The sequence below is a fragment of the Rhinolophus sinicus genome, chromosome X (assembly GCF_036562045.2).
Source record: "Rhinolophus sinicus isolate RSC01 chromosome X, ASM3656204v1, whole genome shotgun sequence".
Lineage (NCBI taxonomy): Eukaryota > Metazoa > Chordata > Mammalia > Chiroptera > Rhinolophidae > Rhinolophus > Rhinolophus sinicus.
The window spans coordinates 7,509,120-7,533,115 of record NC_133768.1 but is presented as its reverse complement, the minus strand read 5'-3'; the positions used below and the strand labels follow the sequence as shown (position 1 = coordinate 7,533,115).

At 43.6% G+C, this 23,996-nt stretch overlaps 1 protein-coding gene across 2 annotated transcripts in view; it reads right to left on the bottom strand.

The window, feature by feature from the left end:
- Nucleotides 1-9,597: 9,597 nt before the first annotated feature.
- The window catches only part of CLCN4 (chloride voltage-gated channel 4), a 60,279-nt gene continuing 45,880 nt past the window's right edge, over nt 9,598-23,996 (bottom strand). For both annotated transcript variants that reach the window (XM_019746274.2, XM_019746273.2), the window contains exons 12-13: nt 19,633-19,849; nt 9,598-12,930 (exon numbers count right to left, since the gene is read on the bottom strand). In XM_019746274.2, the coding sequence (XP_019601833.1) occupies nt 12,840-12,930; nt 19,633-19,849 (308 nt within the window). In that variant the 3' untranslated portion in view covers nt 9,598-12,839. The remainder of the gene's footprint in view (nt 12,931-19,632; nt 19,850-23,996) is intronic.

Genomic DNA, 23,996 nt, shown 5'->3' with positions numbered 1-23,996 from the left:
CTAAGAGATGTTCCCTGCCCCAATCATCACATTTCTCACTCATGGCTGAGCAGGGATTCTCCACCTACGTGGCAGGAGCTGTCCTGTGTGCTGTAAGGTGGTTCTTAGCATCTCTGGCTTCTACTTATACAGTGAGGTGAATTGTGTCCCTTTCAGAAAATATGTCCAAGTCCTAGCACCCAGTACCTGTGACCATGACCTTATTGGAAAACAGTGTCTTTGCAGATAGATTAAGTGAAGGATCTCGAGATGAGATCATCCTGGATTTAGCATAGGCCTTAAATCCGATGGCAGGTATCCTTATAAGAGAAAGGGAAGGGAAATTGGTGGCCCAGAGACATACAGGGAAAGGCCCCCTGAAGGTGGAGGCAGAGACTGGAGTGATCCAACCACAAGCCGCAGAACACCAAAGATGGCCAGCAGCCTCCATAAGCTACGAGAGAGGCATGAAACCAATTCCCCTCAGAGTCTTAGAAGGGACCGACTCTGCCAACATCTTTTGGACTTCTGGTCTCCAGAAATTGAGAGAATAAATCTGTGTTATTTTAAGCCACCCAGTTTGTGATAGTACAGCAGCATCAGGGAACTAATACAACCCACTAGATGCCAGTTGCTCCCTCCTCCAGTTGTGACAATCCCAAATATCTCCAGATATTGCCAAATGGCCCCTGAAGAGCAAAGTCACCCCTGGTTGAGAACCATTGTGTCAGCATTACACCCTCTAAACTCTAAAGGGAAGGAATCTTCCAATCGAACAGGAAGTGACCCCTGAATCGGTAAATGCTAGCCAGCCATTGGGCCAACTGTAGCCAGGCTACAGCCATTGACCTGCGAGGCAGACAGAGATGGCAACCGGATAGAGGGAGTTGAAAAGCAGAAATAACCAGTACCTTTCTTTTGAACAACCACTGGACATGAGCAGAAACTTTTTAAAGCCCATTCTGATCACTAAACATGAAGAGAATTGTAATCTTCATTTCTTTGTGAGGAGGGAGGTCAAGTCCAGTGTCCAACAAACACTGAGGGAGGCCCTCCTTCACAAAGTCATGTTTCCAGGGGAAAATACACAGGTGCCACTTTGCCTTCTGACTCTTGGCTCTTCCACTACCAGTTAAATCGAGATGCTAATTTCAGCTCTATCTCTAGGGAAAAAATTAGGCTATTTCCAAAAAGAGGGTGACAAAATCATTGCTGCTTAGTGCGTGGGCTCCAGAATCAGGCTGCCTGGTTTCGGAGTAGAGCCCTGCCTCGCTCTAGCTGAGTGAGCTCCTGGGAACCCCCAACCCCCACCGCCCTCCTCTGTACAGTGGGGGAAACATGGCCTACTCAACTCAGAGTGAGTTTTCAAAAACGTGGTGAATGTAAAAAGTACTCAGCCTGGAGTGTAACTGGCAGAATACGTGTTCAGGAAATATTTGTTGTTATTATCCAGAATGAAGTAGTATACCTTCTTGAATTAGCCCACCAATTTGGTGAGGACGTAAGTTACTGGTGCTTTGAAGGCATGACCAGAGGCACAGAGCTGCAAAAGCAACATTTTGCCTCAGCCTCTTTGAATCCTCAAGAAAGAAGTCAAGTTGCAAACAGTGTCCTGGGATTTGCCCACAAACCCAGAGTCTCCCTGTGGGACTGTTTGAGCGGTGAACTTCAGCCATCTTGAATGTCACTTCTCTAAAAATTATGAAGCTCTTTCTATCTATAGCTATATTTTTATTCCCCTACAGACTTCGCTATTAGATGCACCTTTTGGCTATTTTTCTACTATGTAAACAGAATTACTTAAAGTTCTTATACTTGAGAGAGAGAGAGAGAGAGAGAGAGAATCTATTAACCAAATCCAGAAATACTGAAATTTAATCTCATTTCTATTCTCTCTCAACATTGAACACCAAAAGAATTTTCCAATCAGTGGGGCATTTGTCCCTTTGATGTGACATGTTCAGTAACGTCATGGGCATGGATTTCCTGAGCTGTTAGTCTCTGCAGCACTGAGAGCCTGCCACACTTCTTTGCAGGTTCAGTTTGATCAAAGATACCAGGGCATGGAGAGTCTTCAGACTCCACTTTCACATTCTTTCCTTGGAAGTTCAAGATCTTTCAGCAGAGCAGCCAGTCCTTCTCAGACCAATTACCAATTACCAAGCCAATTACCATTTTCTTTTGACATGGAGTGTTTTGTGTGACATTTTAATGCAATGGTGGATCAGTCTCTTTTGGGGAAATGCTCTATGTCTCCAGAAAACTCTGCCAGGATTACTTTGTTGATTACTCTAAAAGATCACAAGTAAAGAACAAGTTTTCAGCACTTATTTGTTCTTTAAAAATATGTAACAATGACCATCAATATATAAGACACTAGAACTGGCACTAAAGGAAGGCAATGGAGGCATAGCTTCTTGACCTTGAGAAACTCACAGATTTGAGATGAAGAAAGCCATCGCCACTTTTCACCTTCAGAATTCCCACTTTAGGAATCAATACTCTATATTAGCTCTGGGCTGAAGAAGTAAAATGGAACCATAAGTTACCACATCTGCTTCCAGCGATTGTGCTTTGGGACTTAAAATTAAGCTACTATGTAAAATACAGCAAGGCCTGCTCTCGTGAACTCCTAGAATCAAACTTGAAGTCAAAGTGCAGCCCTGAAACCATCATGAGCTCACATGGTCCCACCCATCTTGGAAACAGCATGTGCTTTGCAGTTATATTCTCTAAGTCCAGTAATTGCAAAAACAAAACCCAGCTCAGATGATGTGATTTCACCCAACAACAGCCCTTTCTTGGAGTCTGTAATCACTGTTTATACTTTCCCATGTCAGTCTGCGGGAGTCCCCCTCTCTGCTTTTCTTCTCCCGTTGGCAGCTGGTGCTGTGTACGTTTGGTTGAAACAAACATTCTTTCCCGGGGCATGTACGTCTGTCCCCTCGCTCTGGGCGACCAGTGCACAGCCTTGAATTATGTAGGTCTTGGTGCGGTGTTTGATTGGTAGTGGCAATGCTTTGGAGGGGAGGCTGTGAGAGGGGCGGAGGTTGAGGCTGGATTCTTTCACCCCCATACCACACCGCGGTGTCCCCTCCCCTTGACGAGCCTTGACTGATGATGCCTCTCTGTGTTCCATCTCGGGGACAATTTGGAGCTCACATTACAATATGGCTTCTGGGGCCTTTGAAGTTCCAGCTGCAGGGGCGAAAGCACTGTAGTGATTAGGGGGCCAGCCCTCTCTGGGAAGGGGATGGCTGAACAGTTGAATACAAAATGTAATTAAAAAGGAGCACCTGGGCTGAAATCGAAGCAAAGAATGTGACTTTGGTTCCAAGCAGAAGGGGGCTCATTTAATCACTGGAGAATGTTCATCTCTACAAAGTGCTTAATTCAGAAAAACCCAAAACTTTAAAAAACAAAAAAGGAAACAAAACAAAAAACCCTCTGACTTGCCAGCACAGCAAAGGAATGCATGAGTTCTTGCTAATACCTTCAGAGCTGCCCATGGTAAAAACGTGAGTTAGCCGAGGCTAACCTCGACCTGCTGGTGAGATCTTGTCTTCTTTTTGCTGTCCTGGTGTCTTTGTACTTGGCGAAACAGCCATGGATTAACTTTTTCCATCCCTTCTCATGCTCATTCTGCCCCTCTCCACCTAGGGCTCACTTCCCAGAGGCAGTGCGTGTTCCAGATGTGTGTTCTTATACTTCAGCTGCGTCTGAATCAGCTGTTAAAATTCAGATGCCTAGGCTCTGTCCCCTGACTGTCTGACTCAATAGGCCCAGGGTGGGGCAGAAAATGTACATTTCTAACAAACTGTCAGCTGACCCTGCTGCTGCTGGTCCAGGGGCTGTACTTCGAGAACCTCTGAGTTTGGCCAACCAGTTCAGCTCAGAGATTAATCTGGTGGAAAAGTTCATGGAAGTCACCAAGAAGAGCTCTTAAAGTCACCCAGAAGAGCCAAGTTTGAGTTCTAGTCAGACCACCATCTAGCTGTATCAACTTGGACAAGTGCCCAGAGCCAGGGGTCCTTAATCCTGAGGCAGCCCTTTATATAGTTGATGCTAGACTGCACCCAAGATGGATCAAATCAGAATGTCAGGGCATGTCCCCAGGGCACCGGTGTGCTGTAAGAGCTGCACAGGTGATTCTCCTGTGCCTTACACTCTCTGAGCCTCAGCTGCTGCTTCTGAACAATGGGTATCATAACTTTTACTTCATAGGACCATCGAGAGGAGTAAACACAAATGAATGTGAAAACCCCCTCGTAAATGACAAAGTGCTAGTCAAATGTTAGGTGTCACTTTCCCTCACAGAAAACACTTTTAAAACACATTTAAATTTTAACAGAGGTCACCAATACCTACTTCTGTTAATATCTAAATCAGGACAGAGATTTCTGGCACAAATTAAGCTGTGAGAGAAACTTGGAAGACAGCAAAGCATTGTAACTTGTTCATCTCATTCCACCAACACGCATGTCTTTCCTTGCTTCTATTTTAAAAGCTCTTCATATTTTCCACCCAGTGTAGGAAAGAAATTTAAATTACTCCTGATGGCTAGCCAGTGGTTTGGTGACGCTAATCTACTGTAAGCCAGGAGTCAGCAAACTTTTTCTATAAAGGACCAGGCAGTAAATATTCTAGGCTTTGCAGGCTACGCAGCCTCTACTGCAACTACTGCAACCGGCCACTGTAGCTTAACAGTAGCCACCGACAATTCGGAAACGATTGGGTGTGGCTGTGTGCCAAGAAAACTTTTTTTTTAACACAACAGGTGGCAGGCTGGATTTGACCCATGTGCTGTAGTTTGCCAACCATGGCTCTCAACTTTCAATAAAGATACAAACTTTCAATAAAGACACAAAAGTGTTCAAAGTTGACTCAAGAAACCAGCTGGGAGTCTTTCTAATGATATGTAAGAAGCAAAATCCATTTTCTACTCATGCTCACGTGTGTGGACTGCAAGTGGGACATAACTGAGGAAGGGGGACAGGGCCAATCACACAGCCGGCCGAATTGAAGTCATTCACTTCAAAATACCCCGTTGGGGTGAGATGTACTCCCAAGTAAGATGTCTGCACTCTTCCGGTGCACCATTAGGGCCTCAGAAAGAGGCAAATGTCCCCTTTCTCTACGTTGTTACTTTCTGCTTAAAGATGGGGGACACTCTTCCCCAGCCAGCCAGACACGCTAAAGCCTGTCCCCAGGCCTTCGACTCCCCACCGCGTCTTTGCCTGGCACCAGGGATGTTCACCCAGCTTTCTGAAAAACTCAGCAAAACTCCCGGACCCTCACACTCCTGCCCCCACCGCGGTGCTCCCCGAGCCCTGGTCCTCGGAGCCCCAGTCGATGAGATGGGACTTACCAAGTTAGTTAGCCACAGAATCCTCTCTGTTCGTTCGTTGGGCACCTAGCCGCATCCTGCAGAAACGCGGTCTCCTGGAAGCGCTTTGGGAAGAGGATCCCCACCGCCTGAAGACCTAGCAGTTCTCTCAGCTCTTGAATAACTAGTTGAGACTCCTGCCCCATAGAGTAATGGGGCACCTGGCAACGTCCTGGAGAAAGTTCCTTGGTGATTGTGTAAACCACTCACAGCCATTCCTGGAAATGCTCTAGCCTTTCTGGGGACAGACTGAAGTTTGAGAAACATCAGAAAAGGAAACCTGTTCATCAAAAAGGAAGCTAGCTAGCTCCCATTTCCACTTGGATTAGTATCGGCTGGGAACAGGTGGAAGTCCTGAGAGTGAGTGAGTGTGTGTGTGTGAAAGGAACCTGGAGCCCCGCAGAAGTCGGGAATGTTCTATCGCCAGCAAGCGCCCTCTGTACTCAACCTGTCAGGCAACCGGCACGACGAGAATATATGTATTTGTTTTCAATTTCTCTGACAGAATCTGTTTGGATTGAGGACGGCTGTTTAATCTTTGAAATATGTGTTCCATAACAAATGCTGGAATACAGAAATTGCTCCCTTCATTCTATGAGCCAAACCCTGAGTAACAGGGTTTGGAAATCCCCACAAGGTGTTCTTTGCTTACTGCTCGTTCGTAAAGAAAAAACCATTTCTTTAATGAAATGCAATGTTGAGGAACTGCCAAAAATAGATGCTCCCTATCTGCCTTCACATATGGTAGCTTCTTTCTAGCCAATTAACTACCGGTGAACTGGGGAAGAGCTGTAACAACAAGCACACCAGGCTTCGCTGTGTTCGGCCGGACTGCACTGTCCCGGGAGGACATAGAAGTTTCTGGTCCTGTCTCAGCTCCTGAAAGCCCAAGAAGAAGCCTGCCCGACCCAGATAATTTATTTGCAAGGCCATGCCGGTTCGCTCGAGCTAAGCTCCCAGAATTAAACCTGATGCACAAATCCTGCTCGTTGATTCTCCCCCTCTGGTTTTTAAATACATCGTGTTGAAGGGAAATATCCCACAAAAGGCTGGTCTTTCATGAGTTTTACTAATGAGAATTATTGTTTCATTAACACCATGCCGGTGAGACTTTTCTCTGTCTGGAAGTGTAGTGTGTATTGGGTTTTACATTGTCTGTAAATAAGCAAGTTGTATCCGGTTTTGTGTTTCATGAACTCTTGCTCTGTATTTTAAGCTAACCAAGAGTTCAGTATCCACACGTATTTATGCTTTTCTACTCTCCAAGCCAATATAAGAAATGGGGTTTCCTACCAAGTGGTTTCTTTTCCAACAATTTCCCATTAATTTGGAGTTGCAGAGAAGTTTTTTTGACATCCCTTAAGAGATCTGAGATTTTGTTTATTTGTTTTCATTTTTTTTTAAAAATGACCACAGGAAGAGCTGGAAACAAAGGCAATTGGTTAGTCCAATCTATGTTTACTTTTAGGGGCCTTATAATTAGACTAAGGTGTAATACGCCCTTTAAAAACATGAAAATTAATTTCCAATTAAAGCTACGGGGAAGGATTCATAACCTGAGAAGATGACAATATCTACCATGTGTGTGGTCTATTCCATGCCAAGTGCTTTACAGTGATTATCTCATTTAATTCTCACAGCCATTCTACTGGTCAAGAGCAGTAGCTCACTCTACAGAGATGGGGAAACCCAGGCTCAGAGAGGTTCAATCCCTTTGTCACAGCCAAGAGGCAATGCAGCTATCATTCAAGTGCAGTCGTCTAAATCAGTGTGACTCCCTAAAAACTCCATATTGAAACTCTGTTAGAAAGTTGGTTCTATTTACTCTTAGGATTGCATTAAACCACAGAAGTTTCCAAGCGTAGCTTTAATACCACTTATATGTCAACGGCTTGATTTGTCTCCAACCTTAACTATTCCCCTGAACTCTGGACTTGAGTGTCCAATAGATAGCTCCAAAGTAGCATTTCCAAAATGGAGCTGCTCACCTAATCTAGACCATCTCAGTAAATGGCAACTTCGCTGTACTATTTTATCTCCACTCCACCAGCAAATCTATTGGGTCTATCTTGGAAATATACCCAGAATTCAAGAATTTCTCTAGGATAAGCCGCCATAACTCACCTATTGGCAAGAGCCTTTTAGCCAGATTCCTTCTTCTAGTCTTGTTATACAATAGCTAAAATGGTTTGTGTACAATGCAAATCAAATCATGTCATTCCTCTGAATCCCATGTCTTTACCTGGCCCTACAAGACCCTGAAGCATCTGATTGTGTCTATCCTTCCCCCCAAAAGGAAAAACAAAACCAACTTCAAATACCTTCACTCCGTCCCCAAGGACCACACATCCTGCAGCCATTCACCCCTGATGGACCCGCCCCCAGCAGGCTAGGCCTATTTCTATCTCAGGACATTTGCATTTGCTGCCCCTCTACTGAGGATGGATCCTCCCCAAGCAGTCCCCGGGGCTGGCTCCCTCCCTTCATCAGAGGGACTCCTCTCACTGCCTCTTCTAAGTCAAAGGTGTGTGGACATTCTTTGAGCTATTTTTCAAAATTTTCTGTCAAGTTAAAAATTGCAAAATAGAAAAACCTGGTGGGGAAGAACATAATTCAAACCCTATGATTTCCAAAGTAATAAATAATTTTCTGTTCAAAGAAAGGATAATATGCATCCCTATGTTCTTGCAGCATTATTCACATGGCCAAGACAAGGAAACAGCCAAAGTGTCCTTCGATAGATGATTGGATAAAGAAGATGTGGTATATATACACAATGGAATACTACTTGGCCATAAAAAAGATGAAATACTGCCATTTGCAACAACATGGATGGACCTTTAGAATATCATGCTAAGCAAAATAAGACAGACAGAAAAATCAAGAACTATATGATTTCACTCATATATGGGATATAAAACTGAAAGCAACAAATGAACAAACAAGACAAAGAAACAAACGAAAACTCATAGATACAGATAACAATATGGTATTTACCAGAGGGAAAAGGGGGTGGGGGAAGGTAGAAGAGGGTAAAGGGGGTCGAATATATGCAGACAGAAGAAGACTTGACTTAGGGTTGTGAACACACAATGCAATATACAGATGACGTATTATAGAAATGTACACTTGAAACCTATATTTTATTAACCAATGTCACCCCAATAAATTTAATAAAATTAAATTTAAAAGTACTATTAACAGAAAAAATTGCCTTTGTTAGATTTTTTTTAAAAAAGGATGCAAGAATGAATGTTAGACCACTACCCAAGCTGTCCTCCCCAGGTTCTGAGCACAGGGCAGACACATAGGTGGCCTGGGGACCGTGATCCTACCCCAACCTTGGAAATGTATAGCCCCAGGCTGAACTTTTATTTGGCCATCAACCATCAGGCTAGGAACAGGGGATTTTAAAGCTGACTGAACTGATGTCACAATCTTGCATGACAATCTTTTTTTTTTTTTAAAGATTTTATTGGGGAAGGGGAACAGGACTTTATTGGGGAACAGTGTGCATTTCCAGGATTTTTTCCAAGTCAAGTTGTTGTCCTTTCAATCTTAGTGGTGGAGGGTGCCGTTCAGCTTCAAGTTGTTGTCCTTTCAGTCTTAGTTGTGGAGGGCGCAGCTCAGCTCCAGGTCCAGTTGCCATTTTCAGTCATAACGATTTATTCATGTCCACTTGTTCCCAGCACACAGTGGACATGAATAAATCGTTATGACCGCACCACTGAAAATGGAGTCTGCTTAGTGTTCCCCAAGTTAGATACACAGGCTCCCCGCTCATGTAAACCATTGCAAAAGTTGGAAACCGAGTCTGATAAAACACTGCACGTGTGAGAAGAAAACGAGGGCATACTATGACAATGAGGCAATTCACCAGTTCTCCTCGGGTGTCTTATCATTTCCAGCCCAGCATCTGCTAATATTACTAAGCAGCATTTGCACGTGTTGATCATTTACAGTAACCAGTTCTCACCTAAGTGATACAAACTGCTCAAAGTTTTTAACTTTCTGTCACTTATTGGGGCCAAAAATATATCTACCGACCTGTCTTCTCCTTTGTAAGGTCTTTGGGAAGGACTGAATTGAGAAATTTGAGGTTGCCTGGTTCTAAGTAACAGCAAACACTGAATACTGATTTGCTTCTAACACATTCCCTTTCTCTAACAGCCATGCGCACACCTGCATGCCCAGGGGACGCACTGAAAAGCAAGGAAACCCACACATCACTTTCAGTACACTCTTTATTTAGTGTCTGTCCTTTTACAACACAGTGCCTCAGTAACAGAGAGGGAGAGCAACAAACGGGTTGATGTGCCTCATTAGAGAATTCCTTTTCCATTATGTATTTATGTTCATTTACATAAAAAACTGACTCAGAAAGAATCCAGAAAGTTCTACAAATGTCTAAAGCCTTTGGCTCTGGAAAAGAAAAGAAAAACATTATTCTGGAAAACGTTTCTTTCACCTCCACATCCCAGTTCTGTTCATCTCGCTCATCCCATCACCAGGCAAAGTGGATGAAGTTCCCCATTTGGACACAGCAAGTACCTTCAGAATCCCACGCACTTTTACAAGAACGAGTGAGCAAGAGCTCAGCAGCACGTTCCCCACGGAGCTTGGCCAATGGCTGAGTGGACCACAGGGCTGAGTTAAGGCTCCAGGGGAGGAAGGCAATTGGCTCTAGTAGTCCCCATTGCAAACTCCCCCATCCTTGACCTTAACCTGCCTGTCTGACCCTGGCCTTCAGTTGAGGAGAGTCTGAAGCCCACAACAAATTAGAGGTTCAACTTGTGAAGGAAAACAAGATTAGGTTATGTAAGTCCAGTAACACTCCCAACCGATTCCTGTGAATTCACAGACGCTAAGCATTGGGGAGAAAGACACAATTGCCCTTGGTGACCTTGGCCCAGCGTGAACTATCCCCTCATCCTTCCATGGCCTCAGCTGGAGGAGGCAATTCTGTGATGGCATTGACCTTTGGCTACTGTTCACTGTTTCGTGTTCCCTTCAGCTCCTTTTTCAGCTAAAAGGGCATCCTGGATTATCTAAATCCAGGCTATGACTAATACTCTTTTGGGAGGCCATGTGGGAATAAAAGGGGAACTACATGAAGCAATCCTTAAGGTTTTTTCAGGATTTAAAGTACAGGATAAACCAGCTTCACTTGCGTATGTTCCATGGAAACCCAATAACAACACTAATATTAGGATCTATTACTCAGTATCTACGTGCTGCAAATGAGACAACAAATTTCATTCTATTGTAGGTCCAAAGACTGAATTCTCTACTATTGACCGATATTTCCATGCTGAAGCGGCTATCTGATATTATTTTGGAGGGGACAAATTACAGAAACAAATTTTCCATAGTTTGTCAGCATAATCTGACTTAAATTTTTTTTAACCCAGAGAACATATCAGTCTATTCTCTTACATCAATTAGAACTTTTCACAGAAATCCTCTTGTAGCTAGATTTATATCTAAAATGAACATTTTTATTAGGATGAGAAATTATGGATTCTGATTGGGAGGTCTCTGTCAAATCTGAGAGAGAAGTGATGTATTCTAAGGTTAGAAGAGAGTGTTCAAAGGGATTCAGCAAGAAAGAGGAAAGAAGACAGGAAGGACAATGACAGGGACACAACGATGGCATCCAATACAGCAGACAACACTCCCCTTCCAAGGACGAATCCCCGCTTCCTTATTAAGAGAATCGAAATCTTGTTCAGAGGGTAATACACCATGGCAAGCACAGTCCTTCCCGGACTCACATACAGCTTGGGGAGCCATGTGACAGAATTCTAGCCAATGGGGTAAAGCAGGCGTCTCTGGGAGAGCTTTGCTTTTCGATGTTATCACTGCCCCTGTTATTTGCCTCTTCCTGCTTAGAAAGCAGACATCATACCTGGCAATTCAGTAACCATCTTGTGACTATGAGGCAGGAAGCCAGGAGAAAGGATGGTGAAAGAAAGACCAAAAAGTGTAGACTCATGATGACATGAGATAGCCTTGAGTGCCCAGCCCCAGATTTCTATTCAGCCTATCACTGTTCCTTGTGTTTTCTATGATTTGCAGCCAAATGCATACCTGATACATCAATATCCAATGAAGAGATGGAGAAGGGTGAGGAGGACAATGCAGTGACAAAGAAAGAACAAAGATGAAAGAGAAAGGGCACACAGGACAACTCGTATGCAGATGACTGTGGACCGAAAAAAACACAGCTTAATTCCTTCCCCCAGAAAACACAGAAGTCCTGACTAAAAGAAGAAATGCATCATTAGGTTCAACATAAAGACGCCCAATGCTCAAATTGGCTGTCTAAAATTTAACTCTGTCCTTCTGTGCTCTGATTGCTGGTATGAAAGTGCATGCTTACACATTACAGCTGGGCATTTTGCATCCTACAGAGAAGAGAATGGAACAGATTTAGAATCAATTTAGTATTTCTCTTGCAATCCATTTGGAGGAGTTCCCACTGAGAACTCGTATGCCTCACCCTCTCTGCAGCCATATTTAATAAGACCTGAGAGGAAAAATAAGTAGCAACACTGGGTAAACTATTTTGATTCTTGTATATGCTATTCAGAACTTATGGCAAGCTGGCAGCATAGAGGATATGGCCCATAGAAAGTGTTGGACTGATCAATATTTAAGAATGCACAGGCAACGCCAATAAATAAATGAAGCATAGGCAATAGGGATGTAAATCAATGATTGGGTGAGCATACTCTAACAATACAGATGAATCCCTTTGTAGGAGAGGAAATATAGTACAGCACTAAGTTCTCCAATAGTTCGTCAGGCAGTCCCAAGATGCTGGTCTTGCATAGAGAAGTGATTTCTTCATGCCCATCAGAGCAGGCGAGCCTGATGTTGGTTTAGAAACTGATGGACAAGCAAAATAATAGACTGAGAACATGAGCAAGAAATGGGATGGTCATGAGTGAACCCACCAGCATACTTGCAGCTTTCACTATATTCAAATTAATTTATTTTTCTTTTCCAAGAAAGTGCGTGCAAATACCTTTAGTCTGATTCAGTAATATAGCAGCAAAACTTCAGGAACCAATAAATAAGGACGCTGACATGCCAATATCCCTTAGGACTCAAAGCTTCACAAACATCAGCCTTGAACAGAAGGGCAAACATTTCTTGATTCAGCATTTGTGTTCTATGTCCTTTTACAAACCACATCGTTTACACCCACCCACATGCCCCCATAGCAGTTAGTAAACTCATTAAGAAACACAGCTTGAAACTCATAAGGGGTTAAAGCTATAAAATGCCTACTCATTGATGTATTCTTTTTTAAAAAGGTTTCATCTTTCTTTCCTTCCTTTCAAACAAAGCTTTTGTTTCTGTTGCCCTCAGCACATGATAGTTCATTAGGATAATAACATATCATTTGTTTATTTTTTTTTAAAATGACATAGCTGTTGTTTTTCTCAAAATAAGTGCCATCTTGTTTCTAATTAAACATGATGGATTCAGGGTCCTGGTTTGCCATCTGGGCCATATGTCTCAGAACATCCTTTTTTGTGATGATGCCAAGAAGTCTCCTGGAGAAGAAACAAAATAGAGAACAGAGGTCAGCCTTGCAATAATGACTCATGCCTGTTTCTAAACACCAGTGCCTTTTTCACCTAGGCACACAGAGAGACATTTCCCAGCTTCCCTTGTGGTTGGGTGGGGCCAATTGAGTGAGCGGGTACATGTGGGTGGAGGCAAGGGATACCCCTCCCAAGTTACCTGCACATTTCCTCACACACTCTCTCCTCATCTGCCAATCAGAGGCAGAGGAGCCAGTGAAGGACTCCAAGATCACAGAGGATTGACTTAGGAGCCAACAGATTCAAAGACCTGAGTCCTTGAATGAATGTGTGGTGCAGAGCCCATGCTTTTTACAACCCACACTGGATGTGCCTGGGAGAAAAAATAAACCTTATTGGGCCAGGCCACAGAGAATACAAGCTTCTTTAGTACAGCTGTAAACCTACGATGACTAACACACGCTGCTAAATTTCAAGACTATAATCAATTTTAAAAAGGCTTATGAAAGCCATCGTCAAAACTTGCCATACCACAGAAATTCCAAGTAGAAGGTATTTTAAGTATAAGAATTTTTAAATATAACGATTCTATTTTATATCGTCTCTGACCATATATGTAAATTACCTCCTCTTCCAAAATTTTATTGCTTTCAACTGACAAAAACAATACAACTTACCAGAGTCCCTTGTATAGGACCACTTGGACTGTATATTGCACAATTCCAGGGGGCACTGTTCACAAACACTATAATGTAAATAGTGCACCCTGGATTATGTATTACACACCTGCACAACCATTCATGGCAGCCCTTGCCTCACTCTTGATTTTATTAAACATTTAAATGACCACCTGCTGAAACAAATCATGCCCCCTAGGTAAAGGGAAAGGCTTGAAAGAAGAGGATGTACACAACTTCTTTGGAGAAAAGACGTTCCATTGCCAAATTAGTTTGCAAAATGCTGCTTACTGTATCTCCACCATCCTCGAGAAAAGGGAAATAGAGAAGTAAACTATGGCAATCTGACACTGGAATACTGCATAGCTATTAAAATGACAGTTTTCTACTCTCTATCTGTGTAAAATGATGATATACAAAAAAAAAATCAAAAGACACAATTGTAATACATTGTCATTTATCTCATTAAAGCCAAATTAGTCGAACTCATCTCTTACTAATAAAAAGTAAATATGAACAGGGAATCGAAGCATTCAGAGCAGTATTCAAGTCAGTTACATCTGGTGAAATGGACACTGGTTAGTGAAACGGTCAGATCAGAATTCTGATTTCTTTGTCCCTGACCACACTGGAACTTAAAAAAAGTGATCGATTTCTTGTGTTAGTTTCCCCGTCTATCACACCGGGGTAGACAGCAGATACTACCTCTTCCCCTTCATCTCATAGGAACATCTTCAGGAGACAGGAAAACAACAAAAGAGGCCTTAAAAAGCATGCTAAACAAAAAGAATAATGATGACACGGATGTCAGAAAACTGAAAGGGTCATGATTCTATCATGATAAGCAAAAAATGGGGGAAAATGTAGAAAGCAGAATAGAATTAGAAAATCAACATTTTGCAACCCCCAATGTAATAATTAGTTTAGTCAATAATTATCAATGGATTCCAAAACCACTGGAAAACAAAAAATTTACATGGTCTCAAAGTATCCCTCCACAGATTACACAAAGAGAAAAATGTCCCTCTACAACGGAGGGCTCCAGCCATCACCACCTCACTCAAGTCATGGAGCTTATCAGCAACAAAGCCGGGAAAGCTGACATTATGACATCATGCACTTGGAAATGTTGCCAAAAACTACTGAAACCAAATCAAACCGTGAGGAAGCAATCAAACAAATTCAAAGTGGGAGACTACTGGTCTGGACTCTTAAAAAAAAAATCGGTCACAAATAACAAACAAAAAAAGGCAGAGAACTGTTCTAAACAAAAGACTAATGAGGCAAAACAACCAAATGCAGTATGTGACCTTGAAGGAATTCTGGATTGAAATTTGATATGAACAAGATATTGAGTGATATACTGAGTTATTGTTAATTTTGTGTAATTATGGTTTAGTGGTTATGTGAAAAGAGCATCCTTACTCTTAAAAAATGTGTGCCTCATTAATAATTGCCAAAACTTGGAAGTAACCAAGACGTCCTTCAGTAGGTAAATGGAGAAACAAACATCCAGACAACAGAATATTGTACAGCACTAAGAAAAAATGAGCCATCAAGCCACGAAAAGACACGGAAGAACCTGAAATGCATGTCACTAAGTGAGAGAAGCCAGTCTGAGAAGGCTACACGCTGTATGATTCCAACTCTGTGACATTCTAGAAAAGGCAGAACTACAGAGACGGTGAACAGATCAGCGATTGCCAGGGGTTATTGGGGAGGTGGGAGTACTGGAGATGAACAGGCGGAGCACAGAGGATTCTTAGGGCAGTGACACTACTCTGTGACACCCTAATGGTGGACACATGTCATTATACATTTGTCCAAACCCATAGAACGTACAACGCCAAGAGTGAGCCCTACTGTAAACTACGGACATTAGTTAATAATAATGTATTGGCATTGCTTCATCAGTGGCAACGAATACAGTGCACCAATGAAGACGTTAACAATAAGGGAAACTGTGAAGGCACAAGAGAGGGAATATAGGAACTCTGTACTTTCTGCTTAATTTTTCTGTAAACCTAAAAATGTTCTAAAAAAATAGTCTATTAATTAAAGAAAGCAAAACCCTTGGGGTTTCCTGAAGTGACGGGGGTGGTGGTGAAGAAGGAGAAAGCCAGAAGTTGCTCGTTCTAACTATTTAGTTACTTGCCTTTAACTATGTTCATATAGTACTTTAAACACATTTCTGAAATTTATCAAAATGCAGTCAAATTGAAGATGCCCCATCAAACAAGATGCCGTTATACTAAACCTGCGCAGCTGAAGCCGAGTCCTGACTTAGTCTGCTCAGGCTGCCATAACAAAGTAGTAGGACAGGTGGCTTAACAACAGAAATGTAGGTTCTCACAGTTCTGGAGACCGAAAGGCCAAGATCAAGGTGCGGGCACGTTTGATTTCTGCAAAGGCCTCTCTCCTTGGCTTGCAGACATCTGCCTTTTTGCTGTAAGCTCACATGGCCCTTTTCTCTGCACAAACATCCCTGGTGTCTCTTCGTCTTCTTATAAGGACACCAGTCCCATCAGATTAGAGCCTTACTTTTATGACCTCCTTAAACCCTAATTACCTCCTTAAAGAGCCCATGTCCAAATACAGTAACATTGGAGGTTAGACTTCAATATATGAATACAGGGGGCGGGGGGGAACACAATTCAATCCATAACAGCTTTCAATCCCTTTAAAATAAAAAAAGAATAATTCTAAGGCGAGCAGCTTATGCCTGTAATACGACACTACGACAGTGTGAGCATAAGAGAAATGGAAGCAGGTGTGAGCACTTTGGTCCACAGAGACGGACCACCTAAAGGTGTGTCTGTACGCAATGGGAAGGGGTTCCGCTGCTGGCGACTGGCAACCAGTGGACAATCCCTCAACTTTAAATGCTCTTTTGTTGTCTTTGACATTTATTTTCTACTTGAAAGCCTGGCTTGGGACACTCCCTCTAGAACACCTGGGTAACACCACTTAAATTGGATTATGTCCATGTTCTTTAGTAAAGCTCCTTGGCTTGATTTTTTTAACACTTTTGAGCCTTCTCCAGTTCTCAGTCAAATAAATGCTCAGTAAGACGAGTAAACCAATGTTGCTTTGAAAAAAAAAAAGTGACTTGTTAGAGTTTGCAAAGTGCTGAGAACTCTATTATCTCTCACACACGCCCCTCTCATATCTATAAAGCCTAGTTTTTATTTCCTTATCTTCACCCTGGAGACAGCATCAAAAGATCAGGCATTTGCCTAAAGCAGTCCTGACAATCTCCCCTTCAAGCTCTATAACTATAATGTCTGAAAGTCAAGCTGGTTACAACGGTTCTGGGGAAATGTAAAATCAGGAGCTGCCTTGCATTCAGGCATAAATTGTGCCTTGGCCTGCGACAACAATTATCGCAGAAGAAGAGAACTGCATATCCACCCAAAAAGAGGCCACATCAAGTCCAGCAGGGTTCATTAGTGGCGTGAAATGTCCTATTTGATTTAAATCAAGAGGGTAGCAGTTCAAGTGAATCCGGTGAGTGATAAACAGCCGATCTATGACCATGAATGTAATTCAGATTAAAGCAGCTGGGCCCTTCTGAAAAGGCCACTGAACAGGGCTTGGGGAAAGCTGACACTGTCTCCCCCGCTCGCTTATCCTTTCTAGATCCTCCGAAGGGAAAATCCTACCCAAATTCACCCTTTGCCACAGGAGGCTTCCTAGACTCCGGCATTCTGAAGGACATAGACTTCTCTGGTTTCTAGTCTGTTTTCACAATTACCTTGGACCCCAGGCCCTGAGAAATCCTGCGGATGACGCAGGTCCATGGGACGAGCTGGGGCTCTCGGCCGCGAGCAGAGAAGGCACATGGCAACAGACTACATCAAAAATGCGCGCTGGCTTAAGACGTGCCTGCCCTGGCCGCAAGCCCAAGGAGATGAAAGGGCCCGCAAACAAGGACCCCTTGCCAGCACTAACGTATCAGCATCTGTGTTTGTTTAAAATATGTAGAGCGAGAGAGAGTGCTATTTTGTTTTCTCGCAGAACATTCGGAGCCAATTTCGGCACCCAGATCTTCACAGGAAAACCTCATGGGGCTCCATGAGGTGTGAGCGGGCGTTAAGGGCAGAATTTCCTGCCAGAACTGGAAATTCCAGCGATAACTGACATTGGATTATTATTTTAAAGGAAAAGAGAAACTGCTATCCACTTGAGATGACACGGTGATCGCAGTGGTGTTTATGCCAAGTGCTGGAAATTCAAGTACATAAATGGGCTTCAGCGTTTTGCAAAGTGGGGTCCCCCAACCAGCAGCAGCCCCTGGGAGCTCATTAGAAATATACATCCTCAGGCCCCCACTAGACCTGACGAATCGGTAACCGCGCTGGGGCCCAGCACTCGGGGTTTCACCTAGAGGTTGAATCCTCCGGGATTACAATGCACACTCAGGTTTGAGAACTACTGAATTCCTTTAAAAGTCACCAGCAAAAATGATCTGTAGCCTCAAACATTTATTTGTCCCATACTGATTGCCCTTCCCATGTGCAAGACACCCCCCTTGGTGCAGTTCTCTGGGACAATGTGCAAATCCAAGCCCTTGTGCGGAGCCCTGTGCCACTCTTAGCAGGATAGTGGGAAGAAAGCTGAATGAAAAAGGGCTGCTCGTCGGCTATTCACGGGCATCCAGTCCGGGCTCACTCAACTGCAGTGCTAGCGACATTTTGGACTAGATGATTCTTTGTGGCGATGGGGGCCGTCCTATGCATTGCAGGGTGTCAAGCAGCATCCCTGGTCTCTACCCACTAGATGCCAGCAGCACCCGTTCCCCCAGTTGTGACACCAAACTCTCTGGGGGGCAAAAATCACCCTGATTGAGAAATGCTGGGTTAAACTGGAGTGTGCTGGATCTCCAGATGTAAACTACATCAGAGAGTGACGCCTCTGGATTCTATAAAAGCCTAAGCTGTATTTAGGATACCAATGTCTGCACAACCCATACCCCTCACCTCCGGCCCCCAGCCTATAAAGGAATAAACTGGGTAGACGATCCTAGGTTCCAGGCTACCCTGACTGAGCCAATATCTTCCTCCTCTCGAGATTCTGAGGCCGTGAATTTGGGGTGTGCTGCTGAGCCCAAAGAACGGTCCTTGGGACACCGCACCTCTCATGCCATCACGACCCTTTGACATTTGCAGGGCTGCTTCCCTGCTTTACGATAACACAAAGCAGAAATAATATTGCTGCAGCAGAGACAATGCCATGGGGCTAGCAAATCACTCAGCTGTCCAACATTTGTGTTCAAAGTGGGGAGTTGTTTTGAACAGACTGATACATTAGGGGACAATCTGAGCAGAATGTGAACTTCACATTTGCTTCAGGTGACTTCCTCCACGAGCACCTCCAGGTGAATGCAGAAAACCGAACCCAGCTGAGCCCAGGGGAATACACAAAATGCTCACAACACCCACGTCCACAAGCCAACCTCAGGGCATCCTCAAGGTGAACTGACATTTTTGTTGTCATATTGATACATTTCTTAACTATCTAATGTGTCTAAAATGGTACTGCCGTTTTTATTAGCTTCTTGTCTTTTTTTTTAATGTGTCTACGGACGAACTTTTTGAGCATTATGTCCCTAACCCTATTTTTCTCACAAGCCCTATGGTTTTCATTGTTCATTTTTGCATAGCGCCATGATTTTGAGGTACGTACGTCACGTTACAGCAGAACAGGCTGTACCTTCTCCCTGAGCCTGGATGGTAGAAAAGCAGCCCCAGCCCTCTCCTTTGGCTCCTCCCCTTTCTGGCTCCACCTGCAGCCTTGGGCCAGACAGCAGCCCCACCAGGAAACTTCTCCCAGCTTCTCGGGCTGTACTGGTCCCCGCACTAAGTTCCCACAGCTTCCAGTCATTTCTTTCTCAATGTGCTCACCACACTTACTGCCATCCGCTACCAAGTGCTGGTCTTCGAGTCCCGTAAGGACTGAGACCGGGTCTTACTCATCTTGTTCTCCAAAGTCTGGCCACAGTACACATTCCGTCAACACCTGTCCGACCACTCACCCACTCCGCGTCACCAGGCACTGCCGGAGCCCCAGTTTCCGGAAGATGTCCACCACCGTCTCCATGGGGGTGTGATCTGTGACCGTGAAAGGGCTGAGGTTCAGGACACGCCGCAGCTTCAGGGGTTGAGGGCTGTTGGCCGGCAGCTCGGGGGGCTCCTCCGTGAAGTACATGATGGAATTGCTCACGATGCCCTCCTGCCTCTGTCTGGCATTCTCTAGAATGGGCAAGCAGGACCGTAAGCCACACCAAATCCCTGGCTAACAACTCTCCCCACCCCAGACCTTCAGGAACACATGTCTTCCCTCCACCCGCATCCTCGAATCCCACAGAAAATGGGCTCAGAAGGCAAACTCCACATTCTTATGGAGAAACTCTCTCTCAAGCAAATGCTGGGCAAGGGTCCCCTTGCTGTGACCCGATTGTTCATTGCCCAAGTCTTGAAAGATGGGCCTGACCGAATGGCTCCTTTGGGGACTCCAGGGCACCCAGAAGGCTCAGGGCCCTCTACCCTTGCCTTCCTAACACTTCTTCACCTCACCATGGGCTGAAGTGGACATGACGAGAAACCTCATTTAGCTGCCCAGTGACCTTAATACATTGGTTTTTTACAAGCTAACTTATAATTGACTCAAATGGCATCATGAATCCTGAAAGGAACAGGAAACTAATAGGACTATCTCAGGCTCACAGCCCAGAAATGCAGCTCAATCCCAAATATGACCCTTGGGACCAAAGAAATACCCCTGGAAAAGCCGCATTCCCCACCCCTTGGATCTGCTCTCTTAAAAATGGGCCATTTTGTGGATTTCTCAAAGAAAGATAGTAAAACTGTTATGGTAACAATTAGCCTATTTCTATCTATAGGCAAGGCCATGTGAAAGAGAGCTAAAGAAAAGTAGGGTAACAGGAACTCATTAGAAATACAGCTTTAGCTGTACTAGAAAGGCAGGCTATTTCAAGTCACACATGAAATAAATCTATCGGTCTCAAGATATTTCTCCAAGGCGATTTTCCTTCTGTTGGAATTTTAATCTTTCTTCTGGTTCATGGGAAAAGGTTAGGAAAAATGTATAGCAATGCTTGCCTTAAAATGGATCCTGGTTTCTATAATACATTTCTTGCCTTCTCAAAGACTACTATTCACCTATATTGTTCTTTGAGAAATAAAATTCTAACTGCCTGCTCTAAGGCCATTTATTGCAAGAGAGTACTCTAATGGAAAACTGGCAGCATTCGGGGTCAAGCTGAGTTTGAAAAAGGGTCTCTGTTTAAAGGAGGAACAGAGGGCCCGCTGGGCAAATGCCTGCACATTATTTGGGTCAGGTTAAATCTAGTTACATTAAATGGGCTATGATTCAACCACAAATACCAGATGACACTGATGCACATGTTTTCAAATGTAGATGCTACACAATACACTCTGCACACTTCTCTCCTAAATCAAGATGGTTCCATCCTGAAGCACTGAGGCAGGAGGCAAGAGTCAACATATACCATGTTTCCCCGAAAATAAGACCAGGTCTTATATTAATTTTTGTTCCAAAAGACGCATTAGGGCATATTTTCAGGGGATGTCTTATTTTTTCATGTACAACAATCTACATTTGTTCAAATACAGTCATGTCATCTTCTTCTGGAACATCGTCATAACCTACTAAATGCGTCCGTCTGGCTGACGATCTTAACTGGGGCTTATTTTCGGGGTAGGTCTTATTTTCTGGGAAACACGGTACTTATTCATTTTCATAGACCAATTAAGTCTCTAAAGTCCCATGTAATGGGAATCCCATGTCTTTCAACAATCAGGTTGAAAGTCAGAAATGGATCGAGCCACAAACCTCAATGAAGCACTGATCACATGGCTTTTCTGAACTCCTTATAAAATCAAATACAACTTAGTAACCTGTTGACCCTCTTGTTGAAATAAATAACAAGCTTATATTTCCTCTGCAATCTACTCGATTGGGTGAGAAGCCCTGATTGTAACAGCAGCTAACTCAGTGAACTCTTGCTCACTGATGCATTCCCAGTGCCTGGACAATGCCTGGTATACACAGATACAAAACAGTTACTTGCCGAGTACATGTGTGAACCAATCGATCAACAAGCAAATGAGTGAGTGACTAGGCCTACTCAATGTCAGTGAACTTGGCTCTGCCTGTCATGTAGAACACAGCCTATTTCACGTCGGAGGCATGAGGAATGAAAGCCCATGAGTTGGTCACTGCCAAACAAGAACTGAAAGCAGCAGCTGGGGTCAGAGCCGGAGGTCTGAGCTGTGCTCCTTGTTCCTCCAAGAATGGCAACTGCTGCTCTCTCCATATCGGCTCTGCTAGGCCACTTTGGAACTCTATTAGAAGACTTATCTTAAACCTTCAAAGTGAGGGGGTAGAGGTGCTACGTACAGGCCAAAAGTTGGTGAATGGAAGAACCACCAGCAAGAAAGCTCTTTGCATCCCGCTACTGAGGCGAACCATCGACTCCCAGTTTGGATAAGAAATCTTCATCAGTCACCAAAATGCCTGCAACAAACTCTAGCATGTAAGTTCACAGAGGGCAGAGACTGGCTATGGTCGTCCCTATGCCGCCATGGGTGTAGGCACGTGGTGGATGCACAAGCGACTCCTCCCCCAGGGGATGATCCAGTGCTATAAGAGAAGAGAATCCTGGACCCCAAGGACTAATGGGAGTCTATGTTAGAAAAGAAACAAACAAACAAAAGGCCCAACATTTACATGTAAAAGGCAGAAGGAAGTGAACTAAATATTAACCATGGCCTTCTACAGTGTTGAGAATGTGGGTGCCTTTTGCTATTTGTCCTTTTCCTTCTGATTTCCCCAATACTCTGTGAGTTCGTATTACTTTCACTTTAGAAATAAATTTCATTTTTAATCATTTCAAAGGTCAAGTAGTTAAAGTGTTTTTAATATAGGTTTAGTATGCATTCTGCCAGAACTACTATCAGTGGCCGCAGCTTCTGAAAAATGATGCGCATGTTATGAGCACCTGCTAAGGCCATTCAACCTGACATTCCACTTTCTAGCACCAATACGATCATCATGCCAGGTGCAGAGAAGGTAATTAAGAAGGTGCTGGTAAAATGAACTTCACAAACTATGATAGGCCAAGAAATTTGAAAAGACTAGAAATAATCAGATATCTAGCAAGCTATTACAATGGCTTTAGAGCAGGGGTGTCCAAACTATTTTCAACGTTTTTCACCAAGGGCCATATGCGGTAAAATACACAAACGGCCGGGCCACTCACTCGAGGTGAAGTACGTATTGCCTCACCTGGTTTATTTAAGTAAACTAAACATATTTTTGGAATTTGCTGCAGGCCAATTAAAAATGGATTGCGGGCCGCAGTTTGGACACCCCTGGTTTAGAGCAATGGTTCTCAATTGGGAGCAATTTTGCCCCCACCCTCAGGGGACATTTGGCAATATCTGGAGACATGTTTGGTTGTCATAACTGGGGGATGCGGTTGCTACTGACATCTAGTGGGTAGGGACCAGGGACGCTGCTAAACATCCCACAGTGCACAGGTCAGCCCCTCTCAACAAAGAATGATGCAGCCCCAAATGTCAACAGTATTACGGTTGAGAAACTCTACTTTAGAGTAATTATGTTTTTAGGGACGTTAATACTCTATCATCCTCTTCATTTAAAATGCTTCCATAAAACACGTAATTAACAAGAAAGGTTAAAATGGAAAATTGGAAGCAACTATAGTGGTGGTCAGTACAAAGATGATGTGATTTAAAAAGTAACAACTATTTAGAAGAAAAATCAGATTATTTTGACAAGGTATAGTTTACCAAGGGATGGAGAAGTCCCCCTGTATATGTTTTAATCCCAGAAGAAAGAAGCAGACGACACCACTCCTCTCCGTGGCCTATTCCCTCCCAGGAAGAAAACTCTTCATCCCTAACTAACCTGTCCAACAGGTCTGACACTTATCTTCTTATCCAGTCCTGGACATAGATCCCTTTCTGCAAGTAAGCATCTTCCACATGCTGGAGACTCATCATTAAATCATCCACCAGACAAAAAAACAAGAGTTCCCTTAACTCTTGCTCATAACTCTAACTTTCCATCCCTTTAATCATCTCTGCGGCTTCCCACTGAGTCCTCTCTGAACCCATCCTCGCTTAATTGCAGAACTCAAGACTGGAAGAGCCTGAGCCCCGCTGAGCACAGAAAGAGCCTCATATTTGCAAAGAGCACCAAGAGGTAAAGTTCCATTTACCAGGAATTTGAACAAGGGTCACATATGGCCCCGTGTGTGTGTGATAATAAAGAGGGCCTCACTTCCTAGGTGGTGCCAACTAATTGCTAAGAAAGACAACAGCTATATTC